Source organism: Netta rufina (assembly GCF_964035555.1).
Source record: "Netta rufina genome assembly, chromosome: 15".
Classification (NCBI taxonomy): Eukaryota; Metazoa; Chordata; class Aves; order Anseriformes; family Anatidae; genus Netta; species Netta rufina.
Window position 1 is genome coordinate 12,522,087 of NC_140138.1, and position 24,697 is coordinate 12,546,783.

At 38.0% G+C, this 24,697-nt stretch overlaps 2 protein-coding genes across 4 annotated transcripts in view; one reads left to right on the forward strand and one right to left on the reverse strand.

Annotated features, from left to right (window-relative positions):
• CHLSN (cholesin) overlaps nt 1-24,697 on the reverse strand; it is a 128,495-nt gene that overhangs the window by 97,373 nt on the left and 6,425 nt on the right. The gene's annotated exons all lie outside the window — the stretch shown is intronic.
• Nucleotides 16,050-17,123, forward strand: GPER1 (G protein-coupled estrogen receptor 1; the record flags this gene model as incomplete). The annotated part of the gene is made up of 1 exon (XM_084296024.1): nt 16,050-17,123. One exon carries the CDS (start codon nt 16,050-16,052, stop codon nt 17,121-17,123), a length of 1,074 nt encoding a protein of 357 aa, XP_084152150.1.

Sequence of the window (24,697 nt, forward strand, 5' to 3'; positions counted from 1 at the left end):
GAGTACTTCTGTGTTTAGTCTTTGCCTCATTTAGTAAGGGGTTTGCTCGGTATTTATTCAACTAGCTTTTCCTTTCTAGACGTCTCGTACTTACAACAGCACAGTTAAAAAAAAACACATAATTGCAAAGGCTGGGCAGCATGCATAGGATTCCTTCGTGAAGAGGCAAAAAACCACTGGATGGCCTCACATACTTAGAAATGGCTGGGACAAACACTACTTTTCTGTTCTAAAACTTCTCACTGCAGAGGATAATTTGAACTTTAGAGTCACATGATGAAGCCATAGGTTTGCTAAACATGCAACGTGTATGGTTTGAATGACTTAAGCCCAGTTCCTGTTTCCTTTGCAGAACTGTGTGTTTTTGTAGTCAGCCAGCGCCTGGACTTTTCACCGTTATTTACAGCAGCTGAAGGAGTGATTATAATACATACATGTTGCTTTCTGCATAAATAAAAAGGGCTGTATCCTCCGAACAATAATATTTCGTCTGTCTTTACATAGAGTCTCAGTCAACTGTATCTGGGGAACACGTTTTTAAAAAGGTAAGTGCTTTATTTTACTTTGAATATGCAATGCTTTATTCATCATGAGAGGACCAAATTGTGATGCTACGGCTGTCATTTAAAGTTGTTAGCGTTTGCTTCTTTAGCAAGATTGGAACCACACAATATAAAATGCTGTCTCTGGGAAACAGCCTCATAAAGCTGAGCATTAAATAGAGTAAATTTAATGACTGCTTTTGGGTAAATACAGAACTCCCACTGAACTGACAGCAGCTAGATGATAAAATACTATTCAGTGGTCTGGACCAGAGACTCCGATTGCCTAAGAGTAGTCGCTTAAAGGACGGACATTTTTGGATAATCCCGGCCACACTGCGAGAATTCCATAGGACAGGAAACACGTCAGCAATGCTACTTTGAAGATTACGTTCAGTTATTGCTGACTCACTTATATTCTAGGAAAGTAAAAATAGCAGCTTTCATTTTCTCAGAAACTGATCGTTTTCAGAAGCTGAGATTAGGATTTCTTGAGTCCTGAACCTCAAATACTTTCCAAAGTGTAGGAATTTTGTCACGGTGACATCACAAGAAAAATAAATATAGTATTTTAGACTTCAATCTTTCATACAGTGCAACTCCCCCCCCCAACTTGTCAGACCTAGGAAGGACAAATCCGTGTGTGTGTATTAGTCCTCCACCTACCAAATTGCTGCATTGTTTTCACGGGGTGATGTAGCCCATGCCTACCAAGAGCCGAGTTTCACAAGAAGTATTACATATGTTGCTTTATTGGTGTATGAAAGAATTTTTTCCTTCTAAAGGCTGGTGGCAGAACACAGAGAGGCTGCCCTGCCAAGCTTTTTATAGAGGAAGAGTTTGGGTTGCCAGGCAGAAACTTCCTGTTTTAGAAACACTTATTTCTAGACTTTAAATCACCGAGTTTCCTTGAAACCAAGCCCTCCATTTGCAAGAATTAACCATCAAATAGATGGGGTGGTGTGGATGGGTGTATGCAACAAAACAATGAAACCTCAGACTAGATCCTCGCAACACTGAGAAGTCGACTTTTCACAACTTGCTATTTTTGAGCTGCCTTCTGAAGGCTGTGCTCATTTGCTCAGCTCCATCTGTTGGAAGTGAAGGAAAATGTACGAGCTGTGGTTCAGAAAGTGAAAATCAAACGCATCCACGTCAACAACAGCTGACACAAAGGCAGATCAGTCATTAGTGGGGAAACTGTGCCAGAGAGAGAGGGAAAACCCAAAGAGTAACCGGTGAGGCCACGTGGAGTTAGGGAAGGATTAACAACATGTAAATTACTATCCATTAAAACAATTAAATTTAAAATGTGGGGGAGCAGAAGTGAAGAAGGGATAACGGGCTTTTGGAGTAAGATAATACAGGAAAAGATGATGCAAACAGCGTAGTGTGGATTTCCCCCACTAATTAACCTGAGGAGAACCAGGAAAAAAAACAAGTTCTGCCACAGTTTCCGTACATGAGAGCTTTGACATGCTGGTTTGATGTTGGTCTCAGTGACTGATGAGTGAATAAACACCGTGATAAACATTTTTTTTCACTGCAAGCAAGCGTTATGGACATACTGACCCAACACCGCAAAGATGCCAGCAGCTTGGTGCTTTGGTACGACTTTGTTAATGTAGATAAACCTGAAGCGATATTCTGGAAGTTCCCTTTAAAACACTGCACCTATTATTTTTTTTTCTATCAAAATTTTAATACTTACATTGTTTATAAATATACACACATCATTGCAGTGTTATTCTCCCCCAGGTGAATGTTTACTTCTAAATTGAATGGATTACTTCGGTTTAGTTTAACCTGCCCCCCAATGAGCTGCAACTACAGAAACATGCTGTCTGAAGTTTAATTGTCCTTACTTTGTCTTAAACACCCAAAAAGTAGCTAAATAAAATAAAAAATACCTTGCTTCCATCAAAAATGAAGCCAGTATCAGTACCAAGGCCAGATCCTGAACAAATTTAAACAAAAGTTGGCATCTTGTTTTTCTTGTAATTTGATGCAAGGCCCCATGATTTCCTGTGAAACCTAAAACCGCTTCCTTTGTCTCCTTTGCAATTATGCCACTCTAAAAGTTGAATGATACTGACTGAGCACAGTCTGAGATCCTGTGCTGAGTGCACTGAGTTGGCCCATGGGGTGAGAGCTGTTGAGAAGATAATGGAAACCTCCACAGGGCAGGGACTAAATGGAAACGTTCAGTTCTGCAAAACGGTTAACGGGCCTAGAAAGTAACCCTGGAGCCAATCTTTGAGAAGAGCTTCTCAAAATGTAAATATGCTTTAACCTCCTGAAACCACTGTGTGGGCTGCTGACCTCTGCTAGCAGTGAGAAGCTTGCTGCAGGTGCTCAGGAGGTGCCACATCCTCTGCAAAGCTGAGAAGCGCACTAGGCCTCAGATCTCTTCCAACAGAAGGTTAAACTTCAACTTACACTGTTTGCTTCACTCACGAGATTTCTGTTCAGCATTTAAGAGATGAATTGTAGAAGCTGGAAGTTCACAGTCTTTGGATTTCCAGGAATTAAAGAGAAATCAGAGCAGCAGTGGAGGCCAGGAGAAGCAGGCCTGGCTGCAGCTGACCGACTAGCACAGTCAACCACTTTTATGCATATCCGCATAAAAAGCACAGCCACGAGCCAAAGGGGAGTAAGACAGCATTGCAGCTACTTGATTAACAAGACATTTTCTGAATGTATTCCCCAGCACTTCAGTATTTCATGGTTCACCAAACAAAATCTTTGCATCTAACTCTACACGGACATGATCCAAATCTTTCTGAACTTCTTAAACTACCACCTAAAATTAAGTGTAATTCAGACTAGTCAGTTTTATTTCAAAAAGAGATACTCTGGAATTAAAATTTTGAAAGGAGAAATCACCAGCACAAGGGAACACTGAGGAGCCAATCAACTGACTAGATTTGCGAGGTTTTGTGGTTTGTTGTGTTTTGTTTTTTTAAGTCATCCTCTCTCTTCAGTTTGAGCATGTTAATACAAACACGATGCTTTCTTAGTGGCCCATAGTGAAAATAACCTCAACAGGAACAAAAGCTCTAACGCAAGCATTTACGAGACATTTCCTCAACTAACAAGCCATACGTCCTCCCCAAACCTAGCATCTTTGAGAAGATTTTCACCCCATTTTTCTCAAGACTATTTGTATTTAACAGTCTATTTCTAAAGTTCAAACCTATACTGACTCTAATAATTAGTGTTTGCTTCAGAGACTTGTACTAGTTTGGCCTACCGATGCTTTCCTACCTGGTGCACCCAAGCGGAGAGCTCAGACCGCAGCCAGGCTCTGCCCAGCCAACTTTTCCCTTGCTGTGAGCAGACCTGTAACAAAACTTCTCTGTGATCATCAGTGCTTCTTCCTACAGTGGAACCTCCCCAGAAATAGCCTCCTCTGGAAAGGAAAAACTCTGTCCTTAAAAAGGGAAAAAGAACACTGCTAAATCAAAACAACCGCGTGGTTTTATGTGAATGAAATAATTATATGAGACTATATATATACACTTAATCAAAGTCACTTTGATAAGTCAGCTTTTCTAATTAAAACCAGTATTAGAATTCCAATTTTGAGAAGAGATTAGAAATATGAAGTAGTGTCAGAGGTAACAGCCATAAATGAACTGTCAAGCAGTATTAAGACCCCGACTTATCTATAATGAACACTGCTTAAAAACATTCGTGTATCTTTATGAACTTTTACCAATTTGAAGTTACTTCCACATTAAGAGTTAACATCACTGGAATCCCTTTATGGAAAAGTGCATTATGTACAACCAAGTATATAATTCTTGTTATTAATGTGACACAATAGGAACTCCTATAAGGAGAACTCCAGTCCTCTCTGCCAGATTCACTTTCTACACACAGTGCTTGTACAGACCAGCTTTGCATGCAACAGAACAAAGTAAAAGCACTCAACTTTAACACAAAATTCAAATCCTTCCAAATAAAGCATTTGTTTCTTTTCTCCCAGAAAACAATATTCTACACTGTAAAAGTGTGCATGTGTGATTTTTTTCAGTACTAAGGAACGTGCTTAATCAGATACTCAAAACTCCTTAGGAATAGTCAGTTCACTACGTCATGTTTAAAAATATAAGTTTATAACTGAAAAAAATAATAAAAAAAAGCACATTATTTTCTGAATCCACCAGTACAAGCTGCATGGAAATGTTCTTATAGAAAGCGTGTCAATTGTGCATGTAGGTGGTATAGGAAATTTATATACACGTATTTATTACACTTAGTTTTTGTTGAGTATACATAATGTTTTCCGGCAAGGCTTTTCGTCTTAAAAAGGGATCCTCCAAACATTTATGTGGTAGCAGAATTATTATATCAATGTATCTTTGAGTCATTACAGCTAGGAGCGTACCCCTGTTACTCTTAAAATTCCCTATTTTCAGGCATTTATAACTCAGTTCTAAAAAATGTGCCTTGCCAAAACTTTATCAAGAGGCTTGCACCAGCAATCATTTTCTCAAATCGGAGTGTGCAGAAAATATTCTTCTGCAGTTTTATGCAACAGCTCCATCTAAAATGATAGCATTATTAATGCATAGAGACATTTCTGTATGAAAGCACTGTTACTTCATCACAGTCCTTAAACATCCACATTAATTTTACATGGGCTGCTCAGTACAACAGACTGCAGTTGTGAAAGGCTTTTTTTTTTTTTTTCCTGTAACAGAAAGGAAACAAAACTAAAACTGAGTAAGGCTGTAGGGCTGGTCCCATTTGCACGGAGCTAACCCAAGTCCCGTCTGCGCCAAATGGGGACGATGGAGAGGGTGGTGGTGAGGGCAGGAGCCAGATGGAAAACTAACTGCCAGATTTCTCTGGCTAGAAATGCCATGCATGTTGAGATGAACCTAAGGATCTGGTTTCACCCCCCTTAAAAAAAGCACTGCATTTATTCTGAATAAACCCTCCTGACCACACAAGGTATTTGACGCAACCAATCAGAGACAACACAAGCTGTACTTTAAAACCTGTTTCTCCTTCCTTTCCATTTCAGTTCCAAACTCAGTTACACAGAGGCAAGCAGGGGACAGCAGGAGGGATGGCTTCTCACAACATGACGTGGCTCAGCTACCCGAGCAAGAACTTTGCTTCCTCCTCCCCAGAAGAAATCGAAGCGTTCATAGCATCTCAGAACATCATTTCCAGACTCATGCACTGCTACATCGCCTTTTTTGTGCCCACAGGATTAACAGCTGGCATATGCATTTTGATTGTTCTCATAAAGAATTATTTACAACACAAAAGCATGGAACAATTAGACTTATTGCTTCTGCACTTCACCATCAGCAATATCATAATGATTTTTTTATCATTTACGGTCATTCCTAGACCTGACTACTTAAAAGCAACCCGCCTTGCATGTAGCATCCTGTCCTTTTTTTTCAACTTCAGTTATTTCAATTCTCAGTATGTTCTGCTTTTCATACTCCTCATACTATTACTCAAGAGATTTCTGCCAATGACTGCTCTCTGCAAAGCAACCCAAAATCCCGTATCGTGTGTAGCATTCGTACTTATATACGCCTTCTGTTTGTCACTGACCGAAGCAGTACTGGTTGGCACAGATAACTACCACGTGGAAACAGAGTGCCAGTCTGACCCATTATTTGCATGGCCTGAGTACGAGATCATTAAATTCACCTTTGGATTTGGAATCCCAGCATTTCTTCAGATACTCTCTTTTACTGTCCTTTTTGCTAAAAAAGCACCTGCTGAAGCTGAAGACTTACGGCAGCACATTCGTACGTACGCCGCTGTGTTCATTATAAGCACAACAATATTTATATGCCATCTATTTTATAACGTTATGATTCTCTTCAGGACAACATTAAAATTACAGAAGAGCATTGGAACTCCAACGAATGAGCTCATGATGAATATTGCAGAAATAGTATTGTTCGCGGAGAGCTGTACTACTTTGGTATTTATACTTTGTTTTCACAAACCATGTAAGGAGAGAATACTTCAAGTCATACACAACTGCCGAAGGAGAAATACCACCCACAATCACCTTGAAACACCAGTAGTCTACAACCCCTGAAAGAACATCTCAGTAATACTTGCTGTTCTAAGAACTGTCAATCTACTTTTTTTTCCTTCTTCTTCATGAAGGAAAACTGTGTCCTTCTTTAGACCCCGAACTTGGACTATCTTATAGCTAGCAGCATCACAGGAAAAATATCTTCAGCCTAGTATTTGCAGTTATCTCTGAGAAGGCATGTAGGGATAGTTGTGGGGTTTTTTGTCCATATAAATGTTTTTTAATCTCCTATATTCTGTGAGTGTTACTTCAAAGGTGAACAGAAGGAAAAGTACTGTTGCCATACAAGTCTGCTTTTGTAATAGCACTGATGCCTTGATAAAGATGCAAACAAAAACATAACCAAAGGCAACTTTGAACAAAGGTAAAAATCTGCAGCCAAAACATTTTCGCAGGTGTGCTTCCTCCTTGGACTGGGATTTCTTGCCCTACAAACTAATCTTATTTTTTAACGCCGGTTAGTTCCAGTAGCAACACCAGGGAAGTATGGTTTGAGCCCATTATAATCCTGAAATAGTTTGCGATACTGTAAATATCACTGCTTGCTTGGGTTATATACACATCCATACACAAGATCAAGCATTCCTTCATTTTTTCCATTTTCCTCTTCTATGTTTGTTGAAACCCTGAAGGTTTTTATCTGAATTATTGTGCCAAAAAACCCCACGCTCAAATTAATGGAAACGCTGGTCCATAAAGAAGAGCTTCGGGTCTTTTCTGAGGCACTGAACTGGAAAGATCGACAGGATGGCTAATTAAAACTTTGTGCAAGAATGAAAGCTTTTTGTTGAAGTACGCTCAGCTTCAACTTTGCATAAAGACTTTAAGCAATTATTGATTTAAGCCATTCTTGATGAGTTCATTCAGAAGTGTAAGGTCCCATGCCTTGAAGAGTCACATTCAATAATATCCTAACTAAAAAATGAGAAAAGCCAGGCCCAGAACAGCAGAACTGCTTTTAAAAAGGCAAACAAAACCAGAACCCCAGATCTAGACACAAATCAAGGCTCTGATGGAGACAGGATAGGAACATTATACATCTACATGAGAATTTACAGGTCAATGGTGCAAAGTGGTGAAAAAAAATCCAAATCAGAGAATGAAACAGCTGCTGCAGTTTTGGAATTCAGATGTAGCCCTCCAGAAGTAGTCGCCAATGCAGGCTGAGACTTAGGTGCAAAGTTTTAAATGGTGGCTTTGAGCATGTTGTTTGTGACACAAATTGGCCAGGAGCCACCTTAGATATTTGGCTTCGGTTTCAGCTTTTCATTTCATGGAGGAGAGAACAGAAATGACAGTGAAAGCACAAAATTGTGCTAGATCTTGGATACAGATGTAGACTTGGATTGCAAGTCTTAAAAAAAAGAAAAGCACAGTGATGTATTGAGCAAGGCTCAAGGGACCTGAAGGTGTTTTTTTGGTGATTTTTTTTCTAAAGAAAAAAAAACACTGGTGCTTAAAATGCATACCTTTGTATAGCATTCAAGAGGACAAGAATATACTTGATTAAGCACGTCACATGGATGCTAAAGGAAGTGAGAGATTTTATAGCAATTGTGTGCTTTGGAAAGCCTTCTTGATGGGGTCCAGATTTGTGTGCAGTTGGTGCAAATCGGCATGGGTTGTCTGAGACAAGAGACCAGTGGGCCCTGGTCTACAAAGAGGAACACCTTCTGCAAAACAGCCAGGTGGGTAAATGGAAGACTAAAGGACATTTTACCCCATAATGATAAGGTATATATATGGAATTAGTTTTAGATATTCAAGTCCAGAAATTTATAGATGGTGACTATCACAGGAAAACAGAGGGCAATAGTCTCACTATGACCATAAGGACCAGTGTTTCTGCAAGATGTACAAATCAACTGGTGAAATGTCTGCACTGCATTGTCAGTCTGTTTTCCTGTTCAATTTTGTTCTGCTGCCAGCACAAACAGATGGATAACTAAGGAACACTCCGTATTAGACCATTATTAGAACCTGGTCGAAAAGGAAATGCGTAGATCAGAACCATCTCTTCAAGAGTCAACTTCATAGCTGTGCAAGGACTTCTCAGCTGGCATCAGAGGTTTCATTTCCCACCTGAGAAGAGGGAGATGAAACAACATGGACCAAACACCAGCCCTGCAGAAAGAAGTTTGAAGAGAGGAGTTGTTAGAGCAGCACGTCAGCAAAGAAAGCCCACAGACTGAGTGACAGAGCATGTCAAAAGATGTAAGCTGATGGAAAATATCAGTTCATGGCTAAGTAGGCTATTTTCTAGCATGTGAATTATGCGCAAAGGATTCTAGTTTATTCAATGCTTCCATATATTTTATATTTGAGGATGAAAGAATAAATATTGTATTGTTTCCGAGTCCTGAGTTACTGTTAAAGGTGCCTGAAAGTGAAGTTTGAAAATAAGTATGACCTCATTAGGTAACATTGGCTGGGACCTGGAAACTGGTCTAACAGTGAGCAAATCCCAACAATGCACCTGCAGGAGCCTGAAGGTTCAGCACGGGCAGCACACATGATGAAACTCCAGTATGGTATAGAGCTGAACCAGAACCACACCAAAGGTCTCAGAGAAATGAAAGCTGTAGGGACCTACTGTCAGATCTAAGGCTTGGGAACGATGATGTCTTGTCAATGAATTATGCTGTAAATCTGTGAGTGATGCTGGGTGTAGCTTCTTGCTGTTATCAGCACAATGTGAACCATTGCTCTCTGGTCTCTTTCCTATCCACAGCTCCTGCCATGGAGACAAACAGAGTCCTTTCTGGATGGTGGGTTATAGTGTCATAAAAAAATCTCTTCATACAATGAAAAGACCAACTTAATAGGAGAAAACAAAGGTAATCAAGAGAGAAGAGTTGGACAAGTATAACAATAATCCAAACTGTTATGAATACCTGATTTTACAAACATTTCTGTATTGCTATAATTCTCGATAAACTTACACAATTCCCATTAAAATTCAGGACAATGAACATGTAGTCCTAGAGAAGACTGACTTTGATTCAGCAAGAATACGAGGGCAGACACCTCTACATGCAATAGGAAAGGAACAGAAGGAATCCCAAAAAAGCTTTATAAAATGGTCAAATTTGAGGTAGAAGAGCAGCTTTGAGTAAGATTAAAAGTAATTATTTTTAAATTATTAGTAAGTTGAAATGTATTTTCTAAGAACAAAATAATATCTGACCGCTCAAATTTCTTTCCAGATATACCAGCAACAACTTTGTTGACCAATTTCTTCCAGGCTTCACCTAGCTTTGACCAGTATGTTCTGGAAGAAATAGAGCATGTGTTTTTTACAGGCATGCTGTCAAAATTAACTAATGCCATATACCGGAAAATTCAAATAAGAGTATTTTATTTCTGTACCAGTAACATTTGTATCTAAGATGGGCTCATATGAAAAAAAAACACCTTCCGTTCAGAAAAATAAGAGAAATGAGCAGACTGCTGAAATTTAAGCACTGAATTTCTGAATTGGTAATGAGTTTTGGAAAGGAACATGTAGAGACTAAAGACTCATCTTTGCTGAACCAGCTGGCTCAAATCTGATCTGATCCCATTGCAAAACAACATCTGATCTGAAGAGAGACTGGATTTGCACTTGAATCACAACTTTATCTGCTATACCCCTATGTGTGTTATTAAGTCTAGCCTCAGAAGCATTCAAATTTCAAACTTACAGACCTGGAAAGGGCTGCAGCATTATTTAGCTTGATTTTGGGGTAGTTACAGATTTGGAGTTAAAACTCACGAAAATTATCCAAAACAAATACAGTATACAATATTTATACTATATATGTTGCACAACAAATTGATTCACTAAATGACTGGTATGAAATAGTATGTTTTGCTTCCTTGGCACTGTAATTCTTGTTCTCTCATCTTGGAGCAGCTAGTGGCAACTGCAGCGACCCTTTCATCTGGGCAACTAGAGAGGTGAAGTGTCCAGCAAGGGACTGCCAGACTCAACTACCAGAGTCAGAAAGGACTGCTGCTTTCTCAGTTTTATTTATCACATCTGGACAGAGACTGAAGACCTATGATGAAAGTGCTTCACTTTACAATGCTTTGTGGTCCAATTTCATAAAATTTGAGTGCCTCTCCAACCCCCAAAGCATTTTGCAATATACACTTTAAGAGAAATAAGAAGGTTTTACCAGAATAGTTTGAATGGGTACAGGTGGTGTCCCTGCAAAGAAAAGGCTGAACTTTTAAAAATTATTTTTAGTAAGAAAAACACATTCTCAGAATTACTGGCAACTGAAAAGACAAAAAAAAAATACACCCTATCCAAGGTTTTCTGCAGGCATAGAACACAATTATTTGTTCCAACTCAAGCTAAGCTTGATTATTTGTAAGAAAGGGAGAGTTACTGAGAGTGGCTGGGATAAAATACCAGGGTGCTCTAGAAGACAGTAACAGGCCCAGGCAGAAGACGTCAGTCAGTAGCTGAGAAAGGTCAGAGCTGGTATGCATGCTAGCAGAAAGATGGGAGAGATTTTTGGAGGTGGAGATCAATCCGCTTGTACAACTTCAAGAACATTACAACAGCATCCATATGTCCTCTGGAGATAATTTCAGCAGAGATACTGATACCGATCTTATTTCTTCTGCACATAGTTGCCTTACACTGTAAAGCTCTCCAACATAATTTTAAATCATACCTCTTTCCTCTTTGATGCTATACAGTACCTTACTTTTTTTCCAGCTTTCTACATCCCGGCTCTGATCTAGTCTCTCCTGGAATCAACAGTTTCAGTCCAATTCATGCTCTGCCACACTTCTGGCAGAATTTAACACCTTTTAAATCCTACAGGCCTAATCCTACTTACTTACCACCCTGCTGGAGGGCTACCGTGTAACCAGGGTCAAGAGGTATGATGTGCTGGACCTCTTACGTTGTTCTTCCTACGCTCACCTCCTTCCTTCTTCCTCAGCTGTCCTGCTCTTTTTTCAACACAGCAGTCAGCACATACGTTGAAGATTGCTAAATTATGTAGCGAGTATCTTACATTATACCCCATTTTAAGCCTTTTGGTACACCTATGTACATCTCTGCTGATTACACTACTATTCCTTAAGCACCCTATAGTGTTTATTGAGGCATATAGTGTTTGGGAAGTTGACCACTACAGATTTAAAATTAAACTGCTAGGAAAAAAAAATAAATTAAATGCTGGATTATTGCATTCTGACGTGATATGAAGGCTATCACACCAGTTGCTTTCATTGCATGTTCTCAGCAACAATCAAGATAAGGTACGACAAGGCGGAACTGTAATATTTAATGCTGTCAGAACTGCAGCTAAAGATGGATCATGAAGGCATTCATTATGAAGTCCCACAGAATATCAGCAAATGACGGGAAGAAAAGAGTACAATGTTCAGCAGCTGCTAAAATTTGTTTTCAGCATTTTATGACCCTTTTCAATATGGAAGTGGTGAACAGTGAGATTAAGATGGATTAATCAGTAACAATAACTTGCCTGCATAAACAAGAACCTGGAGATGTTGTCATCTGTTTTAGGAAACAAAATTCAGAGAATTCACATGATCGTCTCATAAAATATTTAGTGAAATACACAACTCACTAATTACCATATAGTAATAGTAGATTTGGTCTCATATTATGCTTCATAGTTCTATTAGCGGGAAAAACAGCTACTTTTGGGCTCTTTCAAATGAAAATTCCGTTCCCATTCTTGAAGTACGGCAAAATGACACATTTCTTGTCATGAATTCAAACCAGAAAATTAGCACTCATAACAGAATTATACATTTTGATAGCAAACCAGCCACTACTCATAGCTCGAAAAACAAGGACAGACAGAGCAGCTGATTACCAAATCCACCCCCCCGTAATTACAAGCAACTAACACCCAGAAGCCAATATTACACATAAAGAAAAATAAAAATCCTTCTGGCCCTTACAAGATCAGTGAAAGCTCTGAAGGGCAGAATTAAGTAGAGCAAAACCACATGATCAACAAACAACAATAAAGACTCTTTATATCTCTCTTCTTATAGAAGATAAATTCAAAAGACAGAAAAAAATAGACCATCAAAGCTGGTATCACAAGATTTTCTAACATTACAGTTATTGCAGTCCCATAACCCGATGATGTTTGTACACTTCTCAAACCAAAACACTTGAGGCCCTCTGTCTTTGTTATCCTGTTTAGAAAGACTCCAGAAGGCCATCCACTGACACTCCAAGTCTATGCAGGAAATCCTTACCAGTACTGATTTGCACAAACTTTCTTTTAAGTTAGTAAGATTTACTCCCAAACTACTCATGAAGCATCATCATGTCCAAACACCTTCAGAAGCACTTTCAGCAACACTGTCAAAACTCCTGTGGACAACACATTGCAAGAAAACCAGCATGGCTCAATGGCACCAGGAGGCAAAGTACCCTCTTTTCCCACAGCCACTTGGGTGAGAACTTTTTCTTCGCTCTTCTATGGATGGGATCTTTTGTAACCTAAAGTGTTTGACCATGGTAACAGATTTAATGCATCCATTATAAGGGCACACTAATTGTTTACTCCACACTGCTGAAACTGTAACACTGGTTTCCTGAAATCTGAATTGCTGAGATCCCATTCATCTTTTTCCAGTAGCAGAATACTGCACTGAAGCACAGCATTAATGGCACTTAACATTAAGTTACCAGATAAATATAATCATAAAAAATAAATTCAGGCATACAAAATACTGCTCTTTCGTGAGAGAAATGAATTTGCTTTCCATTTTAAGAACTCTAGCCACCAGTAGGTGGTGTTTCGGGAAATGTCAAGCACTTCTTTTCCCCTACGGATGAAATGCACAACTCCACCTGCAACACTGGTGGCTTTATGCAAGACTGAGGCTCCACATTCTCTGCAAAATAAGCTTCTTTTATCCATGTGACTTGGAACTGAACAATCCTAAAAAGCGACAAAGATGTGTACCTGAAAATTTAAATACGAACAGGCAAATGGGATCGCCTTCAAGGTAGGAAAACCGAGATTTATACTGTCGGTTCAGCAAATGACCCTTCTCAGCTCCCAGATCTCTCTTAATCTAATATTTCTCTTTAGACTATCCAGGGGCTTTTAAAAATACCTTGCCTATCAGTAATTGCTGCTTTATAAGCATATAAATCATGCTTCGTTGTGATTTGAAAATAAATCTCTTAATTATTGATCAGCTGAGCTGCAGGTTTGAATGGCCGGCATAACTTGAAAAAACACTGAAGGCAGGCAGGGGGTAAAATGAACAAAATAAAATTGACAGATCCGAGACAAAAGCCATTTGACTGGTTCTAGTAAAAAAAGCAGCCAGCAGAAACAGGGTTAATCCCAGCCTGATGAGGCTGTTCAGCAGCACTTCGACTGAACACAAATTAGAACAACCCTGGGAATCTATAAAGCTTGTTTTATTGCCAAGGGCATGCAGCAAGATCTGCATTTTGCTGTTGTAAACTATCCTTTATTTAAGGCGTTTTAAAACAGAAGAGACTTTTATATGATTTATTTTTTTTTTTACTACCAAATTGTCAACAGGTGGCATTCACTGCAGCTCTGCACACCTAAAGGCAAGTTTTGCCTGCCACGGCCGGCCAAGTTGACACATGCATTAAGCGTGAAGCTGAGCAAGAACCAGCCTTCTGCTGTCCGGAGGAAAATCAGCTCTGGAAAAATGGAATTAAGGTAAATTGGAGCGTTTAGTGCGTGGTTACCTGTAATTTTGCAATTGTTTGGTGGGCTTTCAGTTGGAACTAAAACCTAACCACAGACCTGCCTTTTAAAATCAATTGCTCAGATTCGTAATTAACCTTTGTTGTATTTAAAGCATTTTACTGCCTTCCTGAAAAATCAAAGGATGTTACGTAAAAGGCAGGGGTTCGTGTCTGACTGATAGCTGCCCGAAACACCAAACCTTCAAATTCATGTCACTTCATACGGATATTTTAGCATAAAGATTCACCTCATGAAAATACTTCCAAACATAGGCATAAGTGCTCTGTAAGTGTTGCTATTGCACTATGAAATAAAAGCTTTGGGACTACAGATTTCTTTTAAGTAGCTATTTCTGACAGCTTGAACACGTTTCAGCAAGCTCAGACCTGCATTTCTGACTACAAATACTCTCATACTCCTAACTCCATTGGTGGTCTGCTCCTTCTTCTCCCCCAGACTGTGCATCCGCAGTATTTTAAATTATTAAAAGGTGGAAATATGCACTGATTTTACTAATAAACAATTAAATATAGTTTAGTGCAATTACAATGAAGGCTTTGGTAGTAAGATGAAGATTAAATCAATTTGAAAAATTTAACACAAAATATCCTGGGTTATCATTTTCTCACTGTTCTGTTTGAGATATTTTTTAAATAAACTTTTAGCAATGCTTCAAGCCCAAAGCATTCAGTGTTTATAAGTAAACAAATGGGATTACTGATGTTTTCCTTTCCTTTCCAGCAATCAGTGCAGCATAATTAATTGCAAAGAGAAGCAAATTGAGTTTAATACTGTGGGTGTAAATCAATATGCTGCTTATAGTACCTTTGTTTCTGAAGTTTGCCTTTGCCTTCCCAGTGAAAGCAGAGGAAACCAACTGCTCTTCGTCTCCGCTGCTTTCTCAGCCACAGGCTCTGCTACTTAATAAGCTTACTAGCTGCTGATGAAATGAATATGTACACACACACTATATATACACACACTATATAAACTTTAGATAGTCTGTCTTTATTAGGCCAAACTCACTCATCTGATTTTCTGTATTTCTATATATTCCAGTACTGAATCCCTAGAACGTTCGCCAAATTTACAGACCTACCTCACAATATAGTAACATCTCAAACAGCTTTTAATCCTTTTAACTGAACCTTTGTATATATATTTGAACATGTTTCCTACAACCTCAGCTGCGTAAGCTAGAAAAAAACATATGGTGCATAGTAGAATGCTGGAGTATTAGATTAATGGTTTTCCATTTACAAATTGCAGGTCCAAGGATGTTCATTGATTATTAACAGAAAACAAATGGAGCTAATATTCTACTATCTTCCACCCTGCGTGAAGGAACACTTGGTGAAAAGCCTTTTTTAAAGAGATCCAAGTACCATTATGGTAAAAAGATTCCCTACATGATCTTAAGGCATATAGGAATGGCAAACTCTCTCATTTGCAATGTATATAGTGACCTGTAAAAACAAAATTAAGAAATTTACTTTTTGTACTGTCACATTTCAGTCAATTTCAAGTATAATTAATTTGGCTTCTCAAGAACTTTAATTTCCTATACAAAAGTGTTTCTTTTTCCATTCCAATCAAAATGCTTACAATGAACTTCTTTGAAAACATCAAAAAATCCGATTTTTGGGGCATTACTACCAAACTGTGAGTACTGTTATCTTTTGCACAGATACTTTAACCATGGAAACTTACTCTGCCTCGTTATCACCTGTTATATGCAACAGTACAACTTTTAACCTAAATGGATCGCATTTGTGTAATGAAAGCCTATCTTCCAGATTAGCTGATAAATCAGAACACCAACAATATGTTATTGGTCTTTTCTTATCGTGTCTTTACACAATATTCCTTTTTCCTATTGGTTTTGTAGGAAACATTCTGATACTGGTTGTGAACATAAGCTTTCGTGAAAAAATGACTATTCCAGACCTTTACTTTATAAACCTTGCAGTAGCTGATCTCATTTTAGTTGCTGATTCTCTCATTGAGGTTTTTAATCTTGATGAAAAGTATTACGATATCACTATTATATGTACCTTTATGTCTTTGTTCCTTCAGATCAACATGTATAGCAGCATTTTCTTTCTGACATGGATGAGTTTTGACAGATACATAGCACTGGCAAAAGTAATGAGGTCCAACATATTTCGCACTATGCAACACGCTAGATTAAGCTGTGGTCTCATATGGATGGCATCTATTTCGGCAGCACTAGTTCCGTTTACAGCTGTGCACTTACAACACACCGGAGAGGTCCATTTTTGTTTTGCAGATGTAAAAGAAATCCAGTGGCTAGAAATAACCTTGGGGTTTATTATCCCCTTTGTGATCATCGGTCTTTGTTACTCATTAATTGTTCGAGTTCTTATAAAAGCACACAAGCACAGGAGTCTTCGTCTGCGGCGACAAAAGGCTCTTCGGATGATTTTCGTTGTCGTCTTGGTTTTCTTTATCTGCTGGCTACCTGAAAACGTCTTCATTAGTGTTCAGCTTCTCCAGAAGAAAAGCGAGCCTGTCTCTTCGAGCAGCCCATCTTTCAGACACGATTATCCCTTAACAGGACATATTGTGAACCTAGCAGCTTTTTCTAATAGCTGTTTGAACCCCTTAATTTACAGTTTTCTAGGGGAAACCTTCAGAGACAAACTGCGACTGTACATTGAACAGAAAACCAAAATGTCAACGCTGCATCGCTTTTGTCAGGCTGCCTTAACGTCTGTCATTCCTGACAGTAACGAGCAATCGGAGGTTTGATTTAGCAGTGGTTGTAGAAAACATACAACTGTGAAGTTGTGCAAATAGTGAACAAGATGCTTGCTACTAACAGAAAAAAGCGCGCCTGCGTGCGTATGTATTATATTGCTCTGCTGAGTATTGAAGGTTTGTCATAAAAACATTTTGAATATAACTTTAAAGTAGAAGAATGTTTCAGGCAGATTTATATTTAATTATGAACAGGATTATTAAAAGCTGAGCACTGAAGGAGCTTTATTTTATATTAAACGTGTATGACTGATAATATAGAAGAAAATTTTATCAAGCTAGGAAGACTCTAGATTTAACTTGATTATCAGAGATGCTATTTTGCTGGTGTAGATAAGGTACTTCCACTTAAATAATGGAGCTGCCATAACAGTGGAGAAAAAAATCATTGCAACATATTGATATGGAGATGCAGAAAACAATTATTTTTCATCCAAATATGTTAAGTTAAATGACTTTGCTTTCCAGAACTATATAGTATTATCATCATTGTATTCCAGCACGTCTTCCACAATTAACTTTTTAAAATCTTAATATAATCTAGAATGGTGATGAGTTTTCGTCTCAAATCTAATCTGTTTACATCAGTACTTGATCAAACCTGAAATCATCTGTAACTAGGCTGTTCATCTCAAGGAACTTAATAGAAGCAAAACATAATGCTTCATTCTTTTAAGGATTGCCCAAGACAGTCTTTCCCAGGACAGATATTACTGGGCTTTTTGTCAAAAATGCAAGTGCACATGATTGCTCATTCACATTCAGATTTAAATGAAAGTTGCGTGAGATCTGTTTACACTTTGCAGACCTATTTTGATGGCCAGAACAGAATCCAGTGGCTTTAAAAAAGGCACTTTCTAAAAAAGACTTAGGGATTGCTTATGAAAGTGACAAAATCTATTTATTTATTTTTTTTAATAAGAACTTTCTGTAAAGGGGAACGTGATTAGCTGTCATCAGACCTGCACTCTGTCCATCCCACCTCCAGAAACCACTGGTCTTTCAGGATTTTAAGGTGCATGTTGGTTGCTTTGTTCATCTGAAGACAAATTATACTAAGAAAACAAATGTTAGCACCATACACATGGAAACAACAGCTTCTGATTTCTGTCAGGAGATAATTGGGTTTTAAATCTGGATGAGGTTTAGCACAGGTTACTACTGAACTTGTTCAGAGGAGGCTATAAAGTTCCTAGAGATTGGTGCTCGAGACCATTAAAACGTCATTCGCTGCATCTCGGAAATACACAAACTAATTCACTGAGTAAAGCACCAGAACACTGCAGAATAAGGTATTTTACCCAATTTTTTAATATATTGGATCATATATGAACCAATTAGCACAAAAAAAAAAAAAAAAGATTTTTAGAGGATTTCTAAAATATAGACGCTTAAAGCAACTAGTAGAGCTCTAACCAGTAAAGAAAGCAGTAAGAACAATGATTGCCCTCAGCTCTCATGAAATACTTAAGTTCCTTAGTGGAAGTTTAGCCACAAAAGACTTGACCTATAATCAGAGGCCCCATGACGATGGCTGAATTTGAAATAGATAGCTGGACAAAATAGCTGAAACAAAAACAGGAACTGCAGGGTGGAGTTTGCTGCAACTGCTGATTATTTCCAAGTGACCGTTAACCATGACCCAAGGAAAAGTTTCATTCAGTCCCATCTTTCCTGCAGAACACTAAATATAATTTCTCTCCAGAAAGGTGCAAGCACTGCCATGCCTCCTCTGCATAGACCAAGTTGCTAAACAAGACATACCAAAAAGTCTCAAACTATCCTGCAGCATTACACATAGCCCGTTTCCCTCATTATTTTCTTGTCTGGAATTAGCCACAATTCTCCATGTCCTATTGACTGCCAGTGTACATCAGTTACACCTTGGAAAGATGGCTATTTCAGACAACACAGAACTAAATGAGCTGATAATTCTTTCAGCAGCTGAATTCCATGAAGTAAAACGCACCATCTGAGCATGCAGATATATTGGGGTTGTGTGATCTTACTTGTCATGAATAAAGCAACTTATTTGGGGTTACAGCAATACAATTTCCCAACTGTAGTTGTTGCTCATCTAGGAGTAAACTTATCCCTCCTCCACCTTTCCAATATAGGAATATTTTTTCATCAAGCTGGAAGCCCTTTTAACACCACTGCAGGTAACAAGTCACAAACATCTCTTTGCTCAGAAATTTATCACAAACAGATAGTAATAATAAATGCCTGCTTGCACATGTTATGAAATTTTTCTGCATGATCATATTCAGTAATGTCCTGATACCACAGAAAAATCTAGGAAAGATCAGATTATTATAGAATGAAGAAAACAGCATTTAGCTACTCAACCTGAAACGTCCTATTACACATTTAAAAGCACATTACAAATCTGAGCTACCTGAGTAGTTTCCTACTGTTGGTATTTTGGTTCAAATTTATGAACTGAACCTAAATGACTACATTTAAACATGCTATATATTTTAAATAAATAGAAGAAACCTCTCCCAAGTAAAAAAGAAAAAAAAAAAAAAAACACAGCACACTGCTTCACAGATTTTGTTTTTCAATGGCAACTATGAACAAATTGATATTTAAGGAAATGCCACATGATTTTCATACAGTTTTATATTGTATTTTTCACAGACGCTGATCAACATGTTTTCTGCAGCCCATCATCTTGTAATAACTTCTTGCTATGGCTCATCCAGGAACCAAAAAGACCCATGTTTTATATGGTTTTCTTTAAAATTGAAGAGCATGATAATCATTAAACAAAAGCTTTTCAGGAGTGCAGGGTAAAGCGGAAATGAGAGCAAGAATTTGGATACTTTTTCATTTAACGTTTCTCTGAGGTCTCTCACAAATTGTTTAGTTTAAGGACAGGATTCCGTATGCCTTTCTAAAATGCTGGACCCACAATTATGAGATTTGAAAAATCTGCAGATCACAGATGCTTACAATCCTTGCTACAATAACCTACACTAAGTCTCCAGACAAGAAAAGTATCATTAGGAAATGCACACAGAAAAATCAAAGAATCCCTTAAATCCTTAACTGCTTTTGTAAATAGTATCTTAACATGAAAATGTCTTGGAAACAGAGTATTACTGGGTATCTAGAAAAAAAATTAAATCCCAATAGCACAAATTAGCAGCAGGCTGAATCAGATGCAATAGGCGGCCCCAGATTCCCAGCAAGACGAACCAGATGCGAGACAAGTCACCCCTTCCTTCCCCTCTGTTCGACAAAAACACCAGAAGGCTAGCACTCAAAATGAGTGATCCATCAACTACAAAAGAGAACATATGTTATAAAATAAATGTTAAAAGCAAAAACCAGAATTCTTAAAACATGTTTTTTTTCAATATCGCTTCTATCAGAAAATGCTTTTTGAATTTCAGACCAAGTACCTATCTTTTAGACAAAATTCACTGGCTGTATAATGCATGCTCTCATCTTTTTTCCAGCCATCAAGTTACGTTAGAAGCTAGTAATGTTTCATCAGGGGAGGATTTTGCTGTAGTTTCAGCTGTTTACTATGATTACAAAAGGGAAAAGGTTAGTTACCTGGACAATTTTGACTGGTTAGGATTGTCACAAGTATAAAAGCATAACAAATTTAACCTAGATTACCATATAGTTCCATTTGTTTCTACATTCAACTTGATTCTAGATAAATAGGAAAAACAAATGAGTATGAAGAAGACAGGTTTGAATTTTAATAGCATGAAGATGAATCAATGAATTCATTTGATTTGGGCTGAAAACGAAGATGTGGCTGCAGCTTTAATTTAAGAGAGCATCCTTCCCTCCCACTCATACCCTACAAATTCAGACCAGCATACAAGTATTTAGGTCTCTTATAAAAGAAGAGCACTGAGCCAAATTCATTGTTGAAGTCAGTTAATTGAATTATGTCTTTGCAACAGAACTTTACCATTACATTACCAATTACATTTACCCCTTGATCCACAATTAGACCTAGCCATTTCTTGTTCAGAGACTGTTTATGTTAAGGGACGATTATTATTTTTACATTCTGTTTAATAAACATGTCACCAATAAACATTTCCATCTCAGAATTGCATTTTATCTTCTTTTTTTTTTTTTTAAATGTTTAATCTGCAATAACAGATGACAGGGAACAAGTCATTTTTAAGCCATGTATACAGATCATCTCGCCTGTACACTCTTGTGATCCATGCCATGTGCTATATTTTAAGGAGAGACACTAGATTTGAAAATCTGAACTCTCCATTCATATTTATAATCTAGGTATCTTTTCTTCAATGGTATTTTCCAAACTATTTATTCTCCATTGACATATGATACACTAAAGTTTTAGCCCTTGGCTTTTAGCTTCCTTTTAGGCTTCCATTCCATCATATGGCAGCATGACACCGCCAGAAGCTAAGAATAAACAGCTGCATACTGAGCCAGCCACCCAAGATGACAACAAAAAAGCCTTCTCAGGACTTCAGACACTGCAGGACCAGCTCGTTATTTTCAACTCAGTCTCTTATACAGTGCTTCAGTTATTTTACATGCACACGTTTAATTCCACTAAACCAGATTTAGAGATGACTGTCTTACTCTCATGATGTAGCCTGTGTGTTTAGAACAGCTCTTGAAGTCATTCAGCTCCAGGGACAAAACCACATCCACTTTTTCAACCTATTTCTCCAAATTGTTCAAATGGTGTCTGCTAAAAGTATATGCAGAAACTTCAGTTCTAAGTTCACAAACTACTGAGCTACGTGTTATCAAGAAAGCTCCACAAACGTGTTTTTAAATATAACTACCCTAAAAAAGCATTTAATTGTTAGTATTAATGCAGCAGGATAAGCCTTTCCAGAACAACAACTTTGTGTAGAAATCCCAACTCACTTGACCTGCAAACAAATTATTATTCCCCAGGCTTAGAACCTTTTCAAATCGCATGGAGTATGTTTCTGGAAGGACTTCAGAAAAACTGGAGAAAAAACAACATACTAGAGAAATAGGGAAAATATTAGAATGTTGTTAAATTATCCTTTAGAATGGAATTAAGTGTATTTCAACAAGACGAGCTCACTGATGGAGTTGCTTAATAGTGGTGCAGATGTTTCTGCAATTGAGGCAGAAAACGTACATTTCCTTTCCCGGACATTCTCTCAATAGAAACAGAAATACAATAGCAAATAAGATTTTCTTCCATTCATTCTCTCTCCATTAAGAACTAAAGAGCAACAGCCTTAACCTGACTACAGAAACCATTTAACTCATTCCAGCACTCAGATACAAGTACACTCAGCAACCAGAAAGAAACCAAGGGAAGAGCTCACTTAAATTATGTTCCAAGTGTCCAACTGTGGGATAGGTAGCAAGACAAAAGAAGATACAGATAGTGATACCTGTGGAAACTTAATTTAGGAGCTCTGTTGGCGTTCAAGTACATGAATTCAGAAGAATTACTTTTGATATTATTTAAAGCTTATAACTCTTACATTACACTAAGACTTGATGTGTTCTTTCCTTATTCTACTGTAAAAATGTCTGATGATGTACGGCACTGATGACACGCCATGGGTCAGAAGCCCAAGTTTGGCAGCTGAGGAGCTGCTCAAGCTGACATCAAATCACACAGAACCTAACTGCGTGCTCAGCCCTTAACAAGGGCTGTGTGAGGATCTGGGGAAATCCTGGCCCCTGCAAGATTCCTGCTCTTCTTGACTCTAACTGCCATAGAGTAGGACTTCTGGGCCCCCGGCCAGGTGGCTTCATTGTATTACCTACAGGTTCAGGACAGTTGGCCACTCTAACTGTAAACCCAGACTAGATCCGTGACTTAATCCAGACAAATCTTTGTAAAGGCAGCAACATGTTTTAAATGGAGAGTGATAAACTTGAACCATGAAAAAAAGAACATAAGTTTATTTTAATAAAGCCTTTAGAATAAAAAGCACAAATTTCTCCCATTTATTATCTACTATGTAAAAAATGTAAAGGTAGAATAGAGTGACAGTTAATAAAAACATGCATTTTCCCCACATACTTGAGATTTCTTTTCCTCTTTTACATAACCTCTGTGTTCCCTTTTAAGTGATGCAGCTTTAAGCATTGGGTACATTCTCCAAACAGTTTTGACGTGTTTCAAGCAGTACGATTGTAGGAGCAGAGCTCTGTCGTCCCTTGTGTACATACGCTGTTTGCAAAAGCCTGCCATACAGATGCAAATTATTAAGATAATGCCGAAAATTTAATAAAACATTGTACAATGATCTTCTGCTTGATGTCCTACAGAACTCTACTGGGATTCAATTAGAAAAAGGTAAACGCATTCAAAGACAGGGTCTGGTTCTTTAAGCAAGAGATTCCTCTGTCAAATATCTTCATGCTTGTACCCTCATTACTTCAGGCAGCTTCTACAAGTCATAAGATTAATTTTGTCTTCTAATTACCTGTTGGATGTACAGACAAGCATTTTACAAGTATTTATTAATCTACTTGGCTTTGATCTAATACACAAGAGCCATTCCATCTATTCAGCGATTAACATATATAAATATACACTAATCTTTCATGTAGCTCACAATATTGCCTCTAAACACAAGAGGTATTTCAGAGGAGGGAAATTCTGGTGAAATAATTCTAGTTCATCATTCATACCATGGAAGTAGCCATCACCACCCCATTCTGCTCAAAATGAGTGGCTTTTTATTTTTAAATATACTCCATAAACACACTAATACATTTTTTTAAAAGCCTTATAGAAGCCTCCTATTTTGTTTAAAAAAGCAGCAGCATTCTGTTAAAGACTGGGAAAGCTGTTGCTTTTTAGAACTACCATGCTTTAAATATCCAAATCTGTGTGTTTTTTTGTTTAAACAGATTAACATTAACAAAATTGTACCAAGAGCAATAAACAGGAAGGAGCAAACCACAAGGTTCAGGTTTTCACTAATAAGTTATACTTACTGTACAAGCTCCAAATCTCAAGCCTTGTCAAGAACAACTGCCTCTGAATGCCCATTGCTTTGGTCTTTACCATACATCAGAACATAGCAAATGCTTATCCTTTCAAGCTTACACCATAATTTCTTGCCAAGTAGGACGTGTTTTGAGAATTCAAACATGTAATCAGACACATTCTTTTAACTGAGTGTCTACTTATTTTTGAGGGGTTTGTGCCAAGTTTTCTATATTAAGCAATTTGGGCCTTTCTAGTAATTTATGGTGCCTCTTTCTGTGATGAGCCAGAACTTATTCATGTAAAACCAGAAAGAAAAGAGAAAAAAAAAAAAAGAGCTAACAATGGCAAGAAAGCAGTGTCCTCACTTGACTGGAGCTGGGTGACACGTACTCCAGCAGACCTAGCCCTCACTCCTCACTTCAGCGACTGCTTGAAGACCATTCCTCAACAACTTTAGCCCACAAGTGGGAATCCTGTGCCGAGTTTCAATTTTCATGAAAATACATGCAGCTAAGTCATGAAAGCAAGAATTTATATTGGAAAGCTAACAAGAAGAGTCAAGGGAAGTTCTCACCACTAAGGAAAGAATGGGAGCTGAAAGTAAACATCGGTT